This window comes from Pieris brassicae, chromosome 6 (assembly GCF_905147105.1).
Source record: "Pieris brassicae chromosome 6, ilPieBrab1.1, whole genome shotgun sequence".
Lineage (NCBI taxonomy): Eukaryota > Metazoa > Arthropoda > Insecta > Lepidoptera > Pieridae > Pieris > Pieris brassicae.
This window is the reverse complement of record NC_059670.1, coordinates 2530502-2550451: the sequence shown is the minus strand read 5'-3', so window position 1 is coordinate 2550451 and position 19950 is coordinate 2530502. Positions and strand designations below refer to the sequence as shown.

General features: G+C 32.1%; 2 protein-coding genes across 4 annotated transcripts in view; both read left to right on the top strand.

Moving 5' to 3' along the window:
- Nucleotides 1-5256, top strand: part of LOC123711115 (tyrosine kinase receptor Cad96Ca) — a 40769-nt gene extending 35513 nt beyond the window's left edge. For all 3 annotated transcript variants that reach the window (XM_045663532.1, XM_045663531.1, XM_045663530.1), the window contains 3 exons: nucleotides 295-434; nucleotides 1358-1499; nucleotides 4044-5256. In XM_045663532.1, coding sequence (XP_045519488.1) covers nucleotides 295-434; nucleotides 1358-1499; nucleotides 4044-4268 — 507 coding nt within the window. In that variant the 3' untranslated portion in view covers nucleotides 4269-5256. The remainder of the gene's footprint in view (nucleotides 1-294; nucleotides 435-1357; nucleotides 1500-4043) is intronic.
- Nucleotides 5257-6851: 1595 nt separating this feature from the next.
- On the top strand, nucleotides 6852-19279 carry LOC123711136 (carbonic anhydrase 6-like). The gene is made up of 9 exons (XM_045663560.1): nucleotides 6852-7302; nucleotides 8431-8534; nucleotides 9004-9081; nucleotides 9269-9311; nucleotides 10002-10025; nucleotides 10494-10658; nucleotides 12204-12451; nucleotides 18186-18389; nucleotides 19167-19279. Exons 1-9 carry the CDS (start codon nucleotides 7164-7166, stop codon nucleotides 19269-19271), a joined length of 1110 nt encoding a protein of 369 aa, XP_045519516.1. The 5' UTR covers nucleotides 6852-7163; the 3' UTR covers nucleotides 19272-19279.
- Nucleotides 19280-19950: the final 671 nt, after the last annotated feature.

Below are 19950 nucleotides of genomic sequence, written 5' to 3'. Positions count from 1 at the left end.
ACTATATTTTTGTTTGCGATTAGAAACATATTTTGCTATTAATTTTGTTTAATATAGTTTAGTTACATTAAGCTCTGTTGTAATGTATTAACATAATTACTGACACAAAATTATTTTAACAATACAAAATATACAACGGGATAATAAAATTCGATCAATTTTTTGTTCTAAATCAATTACACCCTTTTTTATTATGACATGTGGGTAGCATTAATCTACGCTGGTTATCTGTGGAATTATTTTGCAAAAATCCTGTCATTTATCAGTTGCTTTAATACTTTGTAACAATTACAGATAATACACAGAGATTTAGCGGCTCGTAACGTGCTGATAACAGATGAGCGTACATGTAAAGTTGCTGACTTTGGATTTGCACGTGACGTCGCGGGAACGCATGTGTATGAACGAAAAAGCGACGGTCGTTTACCAATCAGGTACGCAATAATCAAGGGAAAATTGGATTTTGTTCCCAGTAATAATTTATTCACGACGTCGAAAGTAATTATGTCGTTTCCGACAATCAAATTATTTTGTAAAACAATTTTCAAACTAACTTTAACTATAATCAATAATCCATGAGCTATTAAAATATGCGTTAGCACGAAAGTGTTAAAGCAAAAAATCGTGTATATTTAGACAACCATTGTTCAAATAATTGTCACTATAAAATTGTAACAATGAGCATCGTGGCTTCAACGTGCGACTTTCATCCCTGAGGTCGTAAGTTCCATCCCCGGCACCAATGGATTTTCTTTCTATGTGCTCATTTAACATTAGCTCGATCGGTGAAGGAAAACATCGTGAGGAAACCGGCTTGCCGTAGACTCAAAAAGTCGACGGCGTGCGTCAGGCACAGAAGGCTGATCACCTACTTGCCTATTCGATTAACAAATGATCATGAAACAGTTATAGAAATCTGAGGCCCAGACCTAAAAAGGTTGTAGCGCTATTGATTGATTTATTTTATTATTAAATTGTAACATTATAATTTATCTCGCGGTTAAAGATCGCTTGCCGATCGATTTCTTATTTTACGATATAGTAAATTGAAATCAGGATTCACCTACGTGTAAGACAAATGTTTCTCGCATATTCATGTGTTTTCCTAACATGGCAGTACAAGTCGGATCAATTTGTTCCCAATCGCTTGTTTAATAATGAATCTTTCTACATCATATATTAAAGGCTGGAGAAAATCATATGGAGATCTAATTTCAGACAGGCGTAAGTATAATAAATAATTACAAAAAACCGTGATACAGATAACACAATCAAGATCGTAGGTTCAATTTCAAACAACAAAATACATAAAACGAAAAAAGGGTTAAAAATTAAAAAGATATAAACTTGTTTTCAGATGGATGGCCCCAGAGTCATTGTATGACGACATCTTTAGTGTGAAATCGGATATTTGGAGCTTTGGAGTTTTGTTGTGGGAGATCGTGACCCTCGGTTCAACTCCTTACCCTGGCCTATCAGCTGGTGACGTCATGAGAAAGGTAATTTTTATTTACCTTAAAAAATACACATTGCCAGAGCATCGCAAGTGTCTCGCCGGCTTATTTCAGTTTTATAGCGTTAATGCAATCTATGTTGATAAGAATCAACCCTTTAATGATGCTTAATTAGCGATAAGACTGGCCTTTATTATTATTAAAATATTTATTTATTTTCTTAAAAAAAATAAAATTCCATTTTGAGGAGATTCTATATTAAATATTAACTATACAATAATACTCAGCTCTGTGCTGTGTTTCAATAAAATAATGTTTTATGTGTTCAGGCCAATTTCATGGCGTTTCATATTGGAATTTAGTAGAAATAAATCTCTCAAGAACACAATTTATTTTCCATCTAGGCTGGTTTACGAGATTTTCTCCTACAATAACAATAATATTACAGATTCATTGAACATTAATCATCAATTTACTTTCTACGTGCAAAAATATATTTACGTCAATACTGTATTAAAAGTTTATATTGTATAAAATACATGCTTGTATTAAAGTTGTAAAAAATGTTTAAAACTTAATGAAAAATATTGTTTTGACTAATGTTTTAATTTAAAAAACTTACCGTATAAAACATATAGTCTTACTTCTGTATATAAAGGTAGAGTACTGTAATACTAGAACAAATCATTAATATCGAAAACTTCCTTGAAAACTGATATTGCCAAGTAAGAGAAACATCGGAAAATTACTGAATATGGTTCCGGTTTGTCTTTTCAATATAGTAATCTTTGACTCATTCTACATATAGCATTATGTATGTATGTAAGAATTTAGCCTTAAACGGGTAAGTTCACAGGGATAAGAATGTAAAATGAAAGACGAGTCGATGGTTCGTTCCGTTTGTTTATGATTGGCCAAGATTCCACGCGTTCACACATGTGACATTTTTTCTCTTCACTGAGACATCATAGAACTTTACGATCTAGCCTAACTTAAAACCAATAACTAATTTATGTCTTATTTAATTTACTAAAAACGATACTTAACATAAGAAAGTGTCCAATAAAACTACATACAGTCTCTATTTAGAAGACACTCTGTTCTTGTGTACTATTTTTTCAATACTGATTAGTAATTAAGACTAACTTGTCCTATGAATCTACTCACTAGGCCCGTGGTGTCAAGAAGTTGAATTGCTTCGCCACGTGACATGATGCGTCATATTACGTTCGTTTATCCTATTTTAACCAATGATTTTCATCTGTAAATATGAAATACCATATAATGCCATGCCATGAAATGCCAATGTATCATAAGTTAAACAGAAAGACGGATAGTGTCGCAATTACGTTGCAGTAGACAATCAATAACCATTAAACGGAAAGCGAAGTTTCTCCATTCGAAACATAATACTACACATTACTACTGTATATATATTAACTATAACATTAGAGACTATTTAGACCAATTTTTCCTAACCATTATCGTGCCATGTCCCACCTTAGCCTACCTAAAATTATTATGCCTCCACCCCAAGTAACATACACAATGTATATTAAAAAAAAATTTCACTTAAGAAATTTAAACGATAGGATTTAGGAAAAAATCACTAGGATATGTTAACGAAAAAATAAGTGAAAATTTTCAAATTCCAAACAATTTTAACAAATATTTTTCTATATTATTTTAGTGTGATACTAGCTTGATGCTAATTGTACAGAGCTTTTTTATTAGGTTCCAATTTCGTTAGCGTCAGTTTCAAGTCTCCACATTGTGTTATATCCACATGATTTCGATTACAGTTTAATTGCACCCTCTGTGGGTTGTGAGGCACATTGGGAAACGCTGATCTAGACGTATAATAAAGGTCCTATTTCCAGTTGTATAGGACAAATACAGCCAAACAAACGTACCCGGGGGTATACTTGCTTAGTGCGTTAATGAAAGTATAGTAAGTTTAGTAAACAAGATTTGTCCTTTGTTATATAATTCGAAACAAACACAAAATTATAACAAAAGGTTACTTATACAATACTAATTTATTTTAGCGTTACGGAATGTGAAGACAATATTTTTTATAATATCGGAGAATGATTTACATCATGAAACTGATTATTATAATACTTAACGTTGCGTGGAAATATATACAATAAATAATAAGCCAAGATGGTTTCAAGCTGGTTGGGCTTGGTTGGTTAAAAGTATTTAAATTTACTAGATTAAATTGAAAATGTATTTAATTAATGAATATTATACCTTAATATTCAGAAATTTGTACACAACGAAGTTGTTAAAAAATTGCGCCTCTTGATTTTGTTCCATAATGTAAATAAATTACATACCTAATTTGTAATGCTGAAACTAAATTAGTAATGTTTGAATACTTATTTTTTCCCTATTACTCTATCATATTTAGGTACAGAATTAAAAATATTACCAGTAAACAAGTTAGAACAACCATTAGGGAAAATTGGCTTTTTATCGTCACTAAAACCTGGTACATATAAATAGTTCTAAATTTGAATTCAATTCAATCCTTTAATTACAATTTTCGTATTTGGAATTCATTTAACTTGAACAAATTTGCAGGTTCGCGACGGTCATCGCCTGGACAAACCGGAACATTGCCGTCGAGAGCTTTACAACATTATGTACTATTGTTGGGAGGCGGAACCTAGCTCGAGACCGGAATTCAAAGAAATCGTCGGAATGTTAGAGCGATTGTTGTGCACTGAAATGGACTATATTGAATTAGAACGATTCCCTGACCATTCATACTACAATGTACAACATTTGGATGGCGAAAAACTCTAATTAAATGATTTACTAACACGTATTGTTATTAAAAATGTACAAGTACTTGCAAAGATTTTAACAAAATATTGTTCTCGAAAAAACTCGTGTCCCTAAGTAATCATTTGTTTATAATTTGACCAAATTTATTATACCGGCACTTGGCATATTAATCGGAGAATTTTGAGTTTAAAACATAAGTGCTAATATTTATACTTACTTGGTATACCTTGGTATACCCATACCCCGTGTTACACAACTATTATTTTCTCTCTTATAACTTTTCCTGTTCAATAAAAGGAGAACTTTTTCCCTCTCGATGCCAAACCGTGTAAATTTATCAATATTATTTAAAATATTGCTGCGATGATAGCACTATTTAACATATAGAGGTCATATAAGGTTGTATTATAAAACGCGGAAACCGCGTCTTTGTTACCATGGTAACGTATTTTCTATACAATCTGTTACTATGGTAACAAACCGAGTCCGCGTTTTATTATAAGTCTGATTGGGTTTGCGTATTGTAAAGTGAGATTATTTGTTCAATAGGACCAAAATTTTGAATGTAAGAATAACTTAGATATATATTTATTTAATTTGCTTTTAATGTGCAATCTGTATGTATAATATTGTTAAGACGTCGAAATATGTAAATCTACTACTTTGTTGTGCAGTTGTGGTACTCTATAACTTCCGAAGCTATAGCGACTACAATATTGAATATCTCTCATATTAGCATACAGAAAGTCTAGATTAAAATCAGTTCGCTATAACTATTGGCAGTTGCAGAGTGCCCGCGCAGGTTAGATGTAATTTTTACTATATAATGATACTAAGCAACCAAAATCCTACAAAAACTGTATCTGGCAATTCTTCCAAGATCTGAAAGAGATTTTGTAATTTAATAATAGTAACTAGTCCTTAGGTAATAATTAATTGTAATAATAATAACATGTTTTAAGTAGAGGCGTACCTCAATATTTGGAATAAAAGTTTTGTTTTGTAATTGTATTTTTATTTCAAGTAAAACGTAATACATACAATTTTTACAACAAGGACAAAGGACAGAATATTGAATTATATTTTATTTGTAACATATGTTCTATGTTCAATTTTAGTAACGTGAAACTACTTGGCGGCCTCACTGTCTGCGGGAATCGAATATTTTCTTCTTCTTTTGGTGCCACTCCAGTACTGGAGGTTGGTTGTCCGTCTCGTTTTTTTATTTAATAGGAGGCAAACGGGCAGGTGGCTCACCTGATGTTAAGTGAAACCGCCGCCCATGAACACTCACATTGCCGGAAGCGTCGCAAGCGCTGCCGACCTTTCAAGTCCTGTCCTATGCCGAGACCGATACCTTCCACTCCTTAACGTTGCGAAGTCTTTTTTTTTTCTTTGTACACGCCGTTTAACCTGGATCACCCATTATAATTAATTGTAGGATGTAGCGGTCGTGGCGCTTTCATTTCTTACAAACATACAAATATAAAAATATCTGCTTTTAATAATCGTAATTATTATTATTATTAGCAATCACACTCACACAGAATCTTTATAATGTATAAACACTACATTACATGAAAAGTTTAAAACGAAAGCACGTTTTAAAAAACGTCAGAAACATACATTCCCTAAATGTTAACGTCCTTTATTGTCATAATATACAAACAAAATAATATATTCTGTGACGCAAATGTAGCGTATAAAATTGTTGTCACGTATAGTTCCACAGTATTCTAGTTGTAAGCGCAATTTGGCTTCATTTTCCTGATGCTAAGTATACAGTTTTTCTTTTATTTTGTATACTACATTTACTTCTTGGTCCACGCCTGTCGCTTTAAAAAAAGAAAAAGCCTTGGTCATCGACCTTTTTTTGTATCTGTTGATATATTTTTTCTTAATAGATTGTTCCACTGAATTTAAAAAAAAAATATTCTTACTATTTAACTATGACACAAAGTATTAACTTATCTTCGGTAAGCTATTTTGTATGTTTGTAAAGAATAAACTCAACAACAACAAAATTATTGTATCATTACAATACTACATTATCCCTGAGCAATATAAGATATATCTATTTCCAAAATATTAAATTACAACTGTTCCTAGCCTTATAAATACTCATAAAATGTGTCTATATCATCAAAGCTCATTAAAATGATTCTGAAACGGAGTTACATCATAGTACCATATGAAAATCCACGGGCAAACATCTGCTTTTCAATGTAAATGTACTACCGCAGAAACAATTTTGGCGAGCTGCCTGCTTGTTTACGTAACTTCGCAGCATAATGCAGCATCAAACATTCAATTCAGTTTCAGACAAATCAAAATTAATAACGAAATTCAGTGAAGATGTCATTGGCGCAGTGTTTTTATTGTCTTGTGGTATGATATCCATGAGCTGCGTTGGCCACCTTTAATGTACGACTATTAATAAGAAGAAATTAAAACGTAATAACAATTTATTTGACGTCGATTGATAATTGAAAGACTATCGCCGTTAGTTTGTTATTTATGTAATGTAAAATATGATAATATTTTTATAAGATATTAACAGTTTTAGTATGTACGGAGTAAAATATAAAAACACATATTTGTTATACGTGATTTGGAGACGAGACCCAAAGATTTCATTTATTTCCGTTGGTTCGGAGTTCATTCTATTGGAATTTCAATTTCCCGAAATTATTCAACACATCCCACAAACTACCCACAATACCCGTGGCAATCTCTTTATAAGTTATTAAAGGTACTAAAACAGTATTTATTTAGATGTCAAAACTTTTCTAATGGACAAAACATGAATGTATTATTATTTACATGGCGTAAGCCAAAGACAATAAGTTTATAATTCCATTGACACAAAATTGGGTTTATTCGAATAATGATGTCAACTTTTTGTGTCAAAATATGTATTGTCAAAATAATTATGTAATAATTATATATTGCGAGGTGTTAATAAATGAAAACATACATGCAATGGTCATGTTTATTATATACAAGAATATTTTGACGTTACTGATTTTCTGTATCAACATCCCAATTCCCAGTAAGTGAAACTTTAATTATGAAAAATATTATACTTTATTATATCAACAGCTATAAAATTCACAAAGGAGAGAGCGAAGCTTTATACGAATTAGTGTCTTGCCTGTAACATAATTATGACTCATAAGTAATATTACGCTGACTGAATTTGATAATACTAGCACACAATTTAAACTATGATAATTTCATTAACATTATTACAGGCAGGCAGGAAGCTGTTCGATGTTATAAGAAAAATGTGTCGTGTTATAATTTAACGTAATTCTATCAAGACGTAAACTCCACAGAATATCACAAGTTCAGTTCAAATACTTGAATCTACAAAAAACTAGACAGCTTCGTTCCGCCTTATAGTCATTGAACGAGCAGATTTATAATTAAAAAATGTATTAATTATTAAGTTCAATTTATATTTATTGATTTATTTTCCTTTTCTGAAAAATCGAACGTAATTTTTCGACTCCTAATTACGGCTTTGTCGGAAAACGGCCGCGGCATTTTTAATAATATCACCACAATACGACATTATAATAATACTTGAAAAGACTCGTACAAAGACATCGACCGATCAACTTCCATTTCAAAGTTTTTCGGTTTTTCCAACAAACCATGGACAATCTGCGCATCAGTCACGTACTGTTTGTATCATCATATCGAAAAACTTATCCTTTTTTCACAAAAACACAATTATCATAAAAAATGGTGCAGCCTTGAGCTATATATGGCGACTAATGCAACACGACATCATAAAAAAGCATGCACCCACTTCAACAGACCCTTTTCTGTAAAACCGCTACGCTCCAGAACGGTTGCAAGCATACACAGAAACCTACCAACCCACAGCTATATTCACTTATGGAAAATAATACTTTCAGTTAGGTTAATTTATAAGTATTGACACCGTAGGAAGTTTTTTTTATATTATGGCAATAGTTTTGACTTTATGTTATAGGAAGATTTCATAAATTATAACGTTTTTTTTACAATGGCAACATTGTCCGCCGCCATGTTTGTTTGATAGTGCGCGAGTGGGGTAGAACAGTTTGGCGGGTGGCTATAGAAAATTTTAGCGATACCTAAAACTGCTCGTGTGTATTAAGTACAATCAGCTTTTCCCTTGATATTTTAGTTGCTATACAAGACCAGACAAGTAAGCGGGCGAACACATTGTTGGATGATGCAGATGACATACAAAAACAGTTAGACAATGAAGCGCGCGACAGAATGTTAAAAGTGAGATCAAATTACTAATTGTAATTACGGTGTTAAGCCAAGGAAAGGGGTTTTTTTATGTTTAAAAAGAAAAACCCCAAAAACCACTTGACCGATTTCAATAATATCTTTCCGCTATAAATATCCCAGACTAACATATATTTGGTTTCACAATATTTACAAAAGTATCAAGTAGAAATTAATTTTATCTAAACACAGGACTTTTTACGTTAAATTAAAAAATTATATTGTAATTATTTTTATTAATAATTCAGACATTTTACGTGCATGTACGATCTTGGATTGAGCAGTCTTAATCCAGTAAAGCGTATTTATATTCCCTTCTTTATTTAAACCAACGAACATTCAAAAATCAACCAATTAAAGTGGGGAAAATACTTGGTGAATAAAATGAATTTGTCGTTTCAATCGCTCTTTTAGTTGATTGACATTTAGAGCCGTTTAAATTTTCACCTCAATATATTTTCAGCCAACAACAGTGTGGGTGTTTCGCCTACCCACGCAGACACCGGAACTCAACATGGCGCTAATAAAGAAAAGATTGCTTGTTCGTTGTATAACTGCATTGATGTTGCTTAACCCATTAGATTATTTAAATGGAAAAAGTTCATGTTAAAATTAAATTAATGATTTAGTGCAAACTTTGGCAAGCGTTAAAATTAAATAAATACAACAAAATGGCCTAATCAATTCTTGGTAAAAGAATATATATATCTGACTCTATCTGCTTTCAGAGACAGTTTAAAAGATGCAGGAGTTCCAAATTTCAGAACAATGGTAAGACTTTATTTATTTGCCCCACATTACAGCAAAGATACCATGTGCTAATGACGCTGAGAATGTACAATCGAGGTGTACGCCGAGCAAAATTTATACAAGTTATATAATGATATAAATATTAATAATTTAATTTTCATAACAATTATGCACTACGTTTCATTTCGATCCAAAGAACTCAATATTAACTTTTCCCCTATATGATTTTTTCTTAGTTATAATTTCTAACGTTATGCTTACCGGGGCGCTCTCAATCGGCGCCTTATCATCGCTATTTCATTATGATGAAGCAATAGCTGAACGCTAACTTTAGTGTATAATAATAATAATCAATGGCGCTACAACCTTTTTAGGTCTGGGCCTCAGATTTCTGTATCTGTTTCATGATCGTTTGTGAATTAAATAGGCAAGTAGGTGATCAGCCTTCTGTGCCTGACACACACCGTCGACTTTTTGGGTCTACAGCAAGCCGGTTTCCTCACGATGTTTTCCGTCACCGTTCGAGCTAATGTTAAATGCGCACATAGTAAGAAAATCCATTGGTGCACAGCCGGGGATCGAACCTACGACCTCAGAAATGAGAGTCGCACGCTAAAGCCACTAGGCCAACACTGCTCTTTAGTGTATATACTTGTATTTTATGTTACTCTATTTCTGTCCCTGTGAAATAAATATTTTGTAAAATTTCAGATGTTGCTGGTTGGGACTATAAAAGTATGTAATGTTATTTTTGCTATTAGAATATTAGCCAAATATATTTTAGAAATAATTAAAATCATGAGCAGATAACAATACTCAATTAAATCCTGTATATACGGACCAAGCGGTTGTCTTCGTTAAATTTTTTCAGTTAAGTTTCCATATTTTACCGCAACAGGCGTGAATAGTCGGACAGGGACAACTAAAAGTTTTATACGAATTACAATACTGTTAATCCTAATAATCTGGCGCCATACATGTAAACCATTCACCATCTTGTGTGTATGTAATGTGTCGCCTATAAAATTCATGAGGATATTACGTAGGAGACGCCAAGGCAACCAGACCTAGTTTAACCAAATAAAGTGCCTTTTTAGTAAAGAGCCACAGATCTGCCTGATCGCCTGAGAGGCTATTGAGTGGAGTCACTTTCTGTTACGTTAAAGTTGGCATATTCATTTAATCCAAATCATATTATTTCAGATCAAATGAAATGGTATTTAGATTATCCTGAGTGTGGTGGCCATTCGCAGTCACCAATAGATATTCCTAATGGTTTGATCAAGACAAAAGCGGGTCGGAAAATGATATTTGCTAATTACAATAAACGTCCACAGGCATTCTATATGTCTAATGATGGAAATCGAAGTAAGTTATCAAAACAATTTTTTTTTCATTCAGTTGCTAGAGGTAATATTTTTTTATGTATTTTATATTACCTCAGTGCCGATGAAAATAGTTTAAATCAAATATATATTATTAAATCAAATATATATACATTACAAATATTCATTCCGGCTAGTAAATACAGAATAAAAAGTGTAAAATAAAAACCATTAAAGAAAATGCCTAAAAAATTAAACAAATTTAGGACAACCTACAACCGTTCCAGTTATAAGTCAACATTCCAATTATCCAGTTACATCCTTATAAGAACAGCTTTGAACAGAAGCTTTGAACATTTTATCAGCTTCCACTCTGAGCTTCACCCGCGTGAATTTCGTGTGCTTTAGCTAGATTTTTTGCGGCCTCTTCAATAATAATGGTTATATTTTAGTAAATTTACATAAAACCATAATGAATATACCTAAACTTTTCTCAGGAGGCACGGCATCTTAGATCTCATCATCTTATGAAATGGCATCAAATAACGATAATACCTCGATATATATATTATATCGTTTTATTTATAAGGCCATGATCAGTAAGACTTACTCAGTTGATACGCGTTTGAATTGAGTTGCATACTATATCATGTCCTTTTAAATTCATGCTTTGAAATATATTAATGTTATCGACCAGAGCTGAGAGACTTTCTATAACAAGGAAATTCCCAGGCTCGTTAAAGCACTGTTCTTTATGAAAGTTCCATCTGGGCCATTGGGATGAGCACCATTTATACGGAAAAACATATAAAATGAAGTTTATCGCATTACCATTACTAGGAACGTTATCTCAACTTAAATTAATGCGTCCCTTTATTACACTACGCGTAGCTATTGCTACGATATTATGTAGCACTTATATTTTCCTTAAAATAACTTCCGTTTACGCGAACTCTACGAAAGTTCTCTAGTATAAAACAGTAGTATTTACGTAGTATTTATCATATTGTAATTAGAACCCTTTAAATTTAAGTAGGAGCTTAACGAAAAGTGTATTTCTCATTATTCCAAGCAAAATAAAAATGATTTAATCTCAATATTTTTCTTAATACATAAAAATACAACACAAATATATAATAGGATAATGATATAATATCAATACTGTTTATTATTAGATATTTCAGTAGCATTTATATACCGAAGAAGAAAAGTTGTTGATTACATAATTTATATCGATTAAAATATTTAATACTGTCAATTATATATATATGTATATACGTAGGTCTGGATGCGATAGAAATGGAATGTATATTAAGGTGTGGTAAATACGTCAAAAATTATATTATTGATTAATGATGAAACAACAAAATGTTTTTAAGCGACATTTACCCATAATATTATGTGTGAGACGGATATATAATATTTAGTTGTACACTGGCTGAATTCACAAGAATTGCATTATTTATAATAAGTTATGAAAAGGTTTAGGTTTTCTGTTTTGTTTATATTATGTTAACAAAACAACACAAAAAACTTATTGTTTTCTATAATATTACGTTACTGTAAAAATAGGAAATACATTTTTCAGTTCGTTTATTCGGAGATTGGAGTCGGAAAGACAGACCAATGATATACGGAGGAGGAGCTCACAATCGACGTTATGTTTTCCATTCAATTACACTCCACTGGCCCTCTGAACACTCAGTTGGTGGTCTCCAATACCCACTTGAAAGCCAAGTGCTGCATGTCTCAGCGGATTATGATACATTCGATGACGCTATTAATGTTTCAAGGAAGGATCGGCTCGCTTTCCTTGGCATCGTGAATTTATATATGGTAATTTATAATATATTAACTAGTCTGGCCATAAATACTGTTACATACAAAAAAATTCAACTTTTTTATTTTGATTTTGCGCCTTTTCAAATATTTTTTCGCGGTCATTATCAAATAACAATATGGAATGGGATGCTAAAGAATATGGGATCGCAGTGATCGCCTTGCACAACCGTAAGTATGGAGCCGTCGGTACTGTTAGAACTACAAAGGCTGTTAATACTGTTAAAGCATTAGGAAGCAAAATTTCTTCTCGCTAGGACTGTGTCGCGTGTTATAAAACAAGACATGAAGCTCGATGCTTACTGTCGATATACCGGACATGTCCTAAATCAATCTTTACAATTAAAACAGTGCGTAAATATTTACGCACTGTTTTAATTATATATAATCTATATATATATTATATAGATTTGTGGCCAAATAGATTAAAGGCCTGTATAAAAGCCAAAGGTGGCTATTTTGAATAGATATTTTTTTTGCTGAGTCTTTAATAAATATGTAGGTATACATTTTAATAATATTACATTACTTGAATAAAATGTATTTCCATTATTAACAGAACTTATGGCTGGACTAGGTATATACTTTTTGATTTATGTCTTATTGTAATCTAATTATATATATAAACAAACTGCTAATTTTAAAAATGATAATGCGTGAGAACTTGACCTCATTAAAGTTCGTAGTTATTGTTTATTTGTCAAAGTAAGTAGGAGGAGTGTTGTACAACGTACACATAAAAACAACGTTAGAAAAAGATCTGAAGCGGTCAATTATCTACTTTAATAACTGTTAAACTTTAGTACCGTGTATGTGTTTATCTTTAAGCTGTAATTAAAAACTTCTATCAATTTTTAACAAATCCATATTGAATCTAACCTAGAGCGGCTGTTTACAGTGAATAAGTCACGGAGGCAAAAGGCTCTTGATTGCCAAACAACAAATCACGAGAAACTTATACCATACGTTGACGTTCATAAGTGTTGTAACGTTGTCGTACCTATATGCATAAATGATTTTTGACTTTGACTTTGACCACAGCCATATCCAGATGTGTAGAGTAATAGTAATTTTATCTTTATAATTCATTAATTACTCATACAAATCATATTTCATAATAAGGCTTGTAGCTTTAATATCTTTGCAAATATTGTCGGTAATTACCATCGCCTGTGTACTGTTCATAATTAGTGCGTAATTAAACAGAATAGAGCTCAAATTCATTGCTAATAAGTTAACATAATTTAAATATTGATATCTTTATATATTAAAAAAGTAGTAACTAATTAAGCGGTTAGCCCGCTGGATATTTTTCATGGCTTGATGTAGCCCTATAATATTCAGAGTTCTCTAAATATTTTATTATCATATCTAGACTTGATTATAACAAAGGGGCTTCTTTGTTCTGACATTTCATCGTCTGTCGAATTCTGACATTTCGTCGTTCGTCGAATTCTGACATTTCATAAGTGTTGCTACTAAAAAAGTTCTCCACCCATAGAGAAAATTTTACCCAATTGACGGCAATAAAAAATGAAATGCTACGTATTTTTTATGTTTTACCTACAAAAAGGTAAATCTTTATATTTACTTACTCGAGTGACCTATCACGAACAATATATCGAATTAACTTCAATTATTTTTAAGTTAATTCGATATATTCTTTAGCTGGCATTAATTTCGGGTTTAGTAAACCTTTTGAAAAATTAAAAAAGGTTAGCTGTCACGTCGCGTCTGTCACATTGATTGATTTTCATTCGACTTCTTTGAATGCTCGACTGCGCTCATGTGCTCTCGGTATTTGATGATAATTGTTGTTATTGTCTTGTTATGTTTCTGTTATACTGTTAAGCATGTTCTTGTTAACTTTTCGTGTTGTGATCGTTTGATGATTTTTATAAACGTTATGGAGCCACAGCCTGGCCCTTTCCAGGAAGCAGTCTCATCTGACAGAGCACAAGACTCTGACTTTCTTTCTCCCAGAAAGAAGGCCGCATACAACTGATTGCATGTGCATGTGTGGAATGTGCCTAAAAAGATTTCCAAAATGACTGGTGTGGGTGTGTCAAGTGTCTATAAAATTACAAGAAAAGTATTGAAGTATTTTAAATACGCACGTCGCAAACGTTAAAGTGCGCTAACAGATCGCAAGGAGATAGTACTATGACGTCAACAATACTTGCACCAAATTAAACAATATAGAATAGAAGGCAGGTTTATATATTACAAAGATGAAACGTGGTTAAACAAAGGCAGGTATTGAATAATGTGATAATTAACTTTTTACTATCAATTTTCTTCAAATTATGCTGTATGAAACACTTAAATTAACTTTGTTAATAAATTTATGTTGCATAAATAAGTAAATAAATATAAAAGAAACATATTTATAGGAAAATATTTTCAATTTATAGGCATATATAACTGTTCTCATGTATAAGTGAAATATTAAATATATATTTATTTTCAGGACATACTGTATTTATAGAAAAATAATTGCGTATAAATATGCGAACACAAAAATTAATTCTAAATAAAAATGCTACGAGTGCCGATGACTACACACAGCCGGAGATTAACCCTAATGAATGTGACTGTTACAACGCCTAAAACCTTGGAAAATCTGCGTGACCAGAAATTTAACTATTAGCCTCGGCTACTATATTTTATCGTTTAATATAGATTACTCAAGCTTGGAAAATTAGTGTAAAGTTCAGTGTTATCGATAGTTATCTAACAGTCTGCAGTCCACGACTGTTGAAAGGTGCTAAGCATTGTCCAATATAACAAATTTAAGCTTGTCAAAGCCAAAGTCAAATCTTTTATTTCGATTAGGTACTTTTAAAAGTCAAAATAATACATGTTGCCAATTCCAAAAATAGTTTCATATGGAGAACTCTTTTAAAATGTTTTTACAATATTTTGTATATATAGACAATATATAAAGACCATATAATCAGAATAAAACTAGTGTACTAAAATAAAACACAGAAAATTTATTATGTAAACGCATATTTACAAATATTGCAATTATAGATACATTATTCCATATAAAAAAAGAAATAATTAACACAGGTAAACAGTGTGTGAGTACGTCAAATATAAATCTATAAAACTAGATTAGCAACCAGTTAATTTGTAGGACATAGTTTGAGCAAGACCAGCCTGTTTCCGTTCTTATCATGAATATCCTCTAATTTGTAATATGCTTGTCTAAAAAGTGTATTTTAATAATATTATATTACTTAATATTGTTAGTTAGTGTATTCATATAGTTGAGTAAAATGTGAAATACATGTACACCAAAGATAACTATACTCTGATTTTTAATTCCGTCGAATTCTGACAGTTATCATTTCTTGACATGTAAAAGATTACAAACCCTTTTTTTCAATTTCAATACGAGTAAAATCTACATACATTTTATTTGTTAGTGAATGTTCCATTTACCCACGTTCCCATGTTCCACGAGTTATAATTACGTCCCTTTTCATCACAAACAGTAAAAACGTACAAGTAAAGATACCATATTTTTATTAAAATCTTTAACCACCATCAATACTTATTTATAATATTTATACGCAATATTATTCCTATAAATACAGTTTTTCATATGTTTTAAAGTATATTTTTTTTCTATTAGTGCTAATTATGTAACATTGATACTGTAGTATTTATACAATACAACATCGTAAATGTATAAAAAAATACTGTTAACAAAATGTTTCTATATAAGTAATATACGGGGGCACGGCAGTGTGCTTAATTTTGACACTCACAGATTGAATGACCGATCGTTAAAACTTTAAGTTGTGTTAATCTAAAAAATCTCGAATGTTTTTTTAATATATAGATTGAGTTTGAATTCGCACTTAACAATCTAATTTGATAAAACACCTATTACTTGTGAGATCGTTTGTTTTTCTATGCGATGGCGAGGTAAATGTGTTTATTTAAAACATAAAAGAATTATAATATTGTTATCGTTATAAAAGATGTTGTTAGGTTAGCTAATTGCGTAAGAACTTAAGACAGAAGGTCTCTTAAGTAGAGACTTTATAAATTCACTGACTTGGTATTACATAGAATTTTTTACGGTACAAAAACTGCGTTACGAGAAGTTCGGTGTCAGTTGTTACAGATATGTTCAAATAAATGTTAATTGAAACACTTTGTTTGAAGCTGGGTAACGACTGGCTTTGATCGTTTATAATATGAGATTATTACTAACATAAAATTAGGGTTATGATGCTAATAAAAACTAACTAAGGGTTCATAAATCTAAATCGTTTTTTTACAAGTTATGTTTTTGATTTGTAACCTCACGTGATTTTTATTCATTCTGTAGTGTGTGCGAATCTCGACTGTATAGCTCAAGTATCAACTTAATGTTGTTCGTGATGATGCAGAAATGTAAAGCTAAATTTTTGTTAGCATATATATATTTGAGAAGCAACTCAAGCTACTAACTAGATTCATTAGGAGGAATATATTGTTCATAAGTAATTTACTTCTTAGCGGAGTAAAACAGAGCTTACCATTCCTTGAAAGGTCGGCAACACACCTGGCGTTATAGGTGGCCATGGGTGCTATCACTTTTTTTAAATGTAACCCACTGGCACGTTTGCCTGCCATCCCATAAAAATATATATGTATAGTTTTCTTTAACTGACAGTAGCTAAAGTATAAAAATGTTCATTTCAAACTTTAAGTCGTCTCAAATCCTTCATTAAACTTTTTCTCAATTGTCTTCCCTTCAAAATCCCGAATGCCAAAGATAATTTTATTTTCACATTTCTAAAAGTGATAAAGTACTTCAAATACCTTGACGTTGATCTGATTATTTCAAGATTTTAAGTAGATATATTATTCTAAATTAGATCGTCAAGATAACAGGAAGTTGAACTTTAAGAAGCTTAACGTAAATATTAACTATAGAGACTACAGATGACTACAGATGTATACGGCAGCGGCATGACATTTATCGTGTGGTCAAGTGAGAGTTTGTGAGTCGTGTGAGTTTAATTTGACGAAATGCAAAGTCATATTTTTATCTAGAGCACGATTGCCCACTCGATACAATAATACCATTAGTGGTCTAACGTTGGCAAGGGTCTCAGACGTAAAACATCTGGAAGTATATTGGACCTTGGTTTTGGGCATCACATAAATAAGACATACAAAAAGGCTTACAGAAACCTCAAATTACGAATAGCTTGTGGCTTCAGAGATTCAGTGCAATCAATATTTTAAACAATGCGTTAGTTAGAAGTCACTTGGAGAGCAACGCGATGGTGTGGGCCCCATATGAGGCTAAATACAGTCTCATGTTAGAGCGAGTACAAAATAAATTCACCTGTTATCTCTACAAGAGACTGTATGGAGTGTATCCCTTGTATCCCCTTATGTACCCGACCCTGTTTGGTCTGGGTATGGTTGGTTTTGACCGGTGACGCCTCAGAAGTCAGCTTGCTTTGTCAGTGTATTTATTTAGGATACTTACGGGTCAGGTATCACAAGCTGGATACAATGGAGAGACTATTATTACGGGTACCAAGTAAAAACCTAGACAAAAAAAAATGAAAAAAAGTTTATTTGCACATCATCAAATTTTAATCAATCATCAGACTTACAAACCCTTAACTAATTGTATACAGTATTGGGAGACAAATATTTACTTTAATAAATTATTAATCTTCATAAAGTTTCTAACAAGGTTGTGTTTTTTCAGTACAGAAATTACACTCACTGCAGCGTAGGAAGCATATTGAATCACGCAAAAACAGGACTAAACTCGACAATTACTTCTCAAGCTTTGAGTAATTTCAATCCACCCTTGAAATATTATGCCAGTTATCACGGCTCTTTGACAGTGCCACCTTGTACAGAGGCTGTACTTTGGCTCATTAGAGATCAAACATTGCCTATAACAAGGGTAAGCAATGATCTTAATAAAAGTCGATTAAATAGATTATGACGGACTCTGGATGAATCAGACGGCCTATGTAAGATAAAGAATATGATGAGACTGCACCCTATTACAGCTTTCCATACGCTTGATACACGCGACAACAGATATATAAACGGTGTATTTAAATTTTTGACCCTACCAGAGTTTAAACTATACCAGTCAAGGTTTTTAAGTGGTCAACGAAGTGACGGCCATTGATTATTTTTCCAACTAAACAAGCTTGAAAGGCCAGCAACGCACTTGCGAGCCTGCTGGCAATGTGGCGTTCATGGGTTCATTTATCACTTAACATCAGGTGAGCCTCCTGCCCGTTTGACATTACATTAAAAAAACTTTATGCCATCAATGCTGACTCCATGGTTGCTGATAAAAGCATCTTCCACTGTCTATGTTATATTGGAATGCCAAGCAGGCAATCTTTGATAACTTTAGCTCACTCGGCAATTGCTAAAATCAGAATAATATATTTAGTATGACTGTGTTTCATAGACGCTTTGATATTTTCATAATATTACGATAATTTCGTTTCTCGTACCATGTCTTAATTTTTGTTACCCATAAATACCAATGGGGTATTGAGTTCGCATGTGTACAAAAACTGAAGCTTATAATTTTTGTACGCTTCGGGTTTTCACGTTTTCTGTAAGTATTTTTCAACAGCTAAAATTCTTTTAAATCCAATAATACCGTGTAATATTTGTTGGTAAACCTTGTTTTTGTCTAATAGTTTTGTTTTTCCAGGAAGCAGCTAATGCGCTTAAGTCTCTACTTATTGAGGACTTCCAGGGAAGCCTTCGACGCGAAATACAACCGCTCAACGATAGAAGAATATACCTTTTCAAATGATTGCGTATAATGGAAACTAAAAAGATACTTATAATCTGATAATGTTTTTAAGTAGAAATGAGTAGGTACTTTAAAAATGTCTAATGTTAACATTAAATTATTTTTATCAGTAATTTGGTGTATATACTATGCCATTATCTAAGGTAAGATGAACAATGGAATTGAATCAGAATCAAGTTTTGTGGGGTTGATAAATTTTAAAGGCCAGTTTGAAATACTTGAATTAATTAGATAGGTATAATTAAATTAAACCCTGTGCTAGAACTATTTTGAGTGATTTAATTTAATTAAAAGAGGATCGAGACAGATAACGAAAATGTTTGTGTTCATATAGCTAAATTATTAAGCCCGTTGGTTAAGCGGTCAATACTCAATCTTTTGTCGTGCTTTCGAATTTCCGCTGAGTAATAACCACTATTCAGTGTCGCAACTTTGCGAGAGAGGCTTCCGTATTTTATTGTTTGTAACAAAATCCAATAGGGTTTTAACACAGGGGTCATACTAAGTGGTAATCTCTGAATGTTACCTTAAAGGCCTTTTCTGTCAATATGCACAGTTAACATTTAGTCATAGTGAAATAAATTAAAATACGTTTACTACAATAAGCAAAAGCTAACAAAGCTTTGGGAACCTTTTTAAGTACAAAATAACTGTGTCCCAGCTCTTCCATAACAAACTT

Bases quoted from the DNA above. Each gene is read 5' to 3' on its own strand.
- LOC123711136 (XM_045663560.1), top strand. From the start codon at position 7,164: ATGTATTGTCAAAATAATTATGTAATAATTATATATTGCGAGGTGTTA. The intron at 8,535-9,003 runs GTGAGATCAAAT...ATATATTTTCAG, and splicing joins CGCGCGACAGAATGTTAAAA to CCAACAACAGTGTGGGTGTT. The intron at 10,659-12,203 runs GTAAGTTATCAA...TACATTTTTCAG, and splicing joins GTCTAATGATGGAAATCGAA to TTCGTTTATTCGGAGATTGG.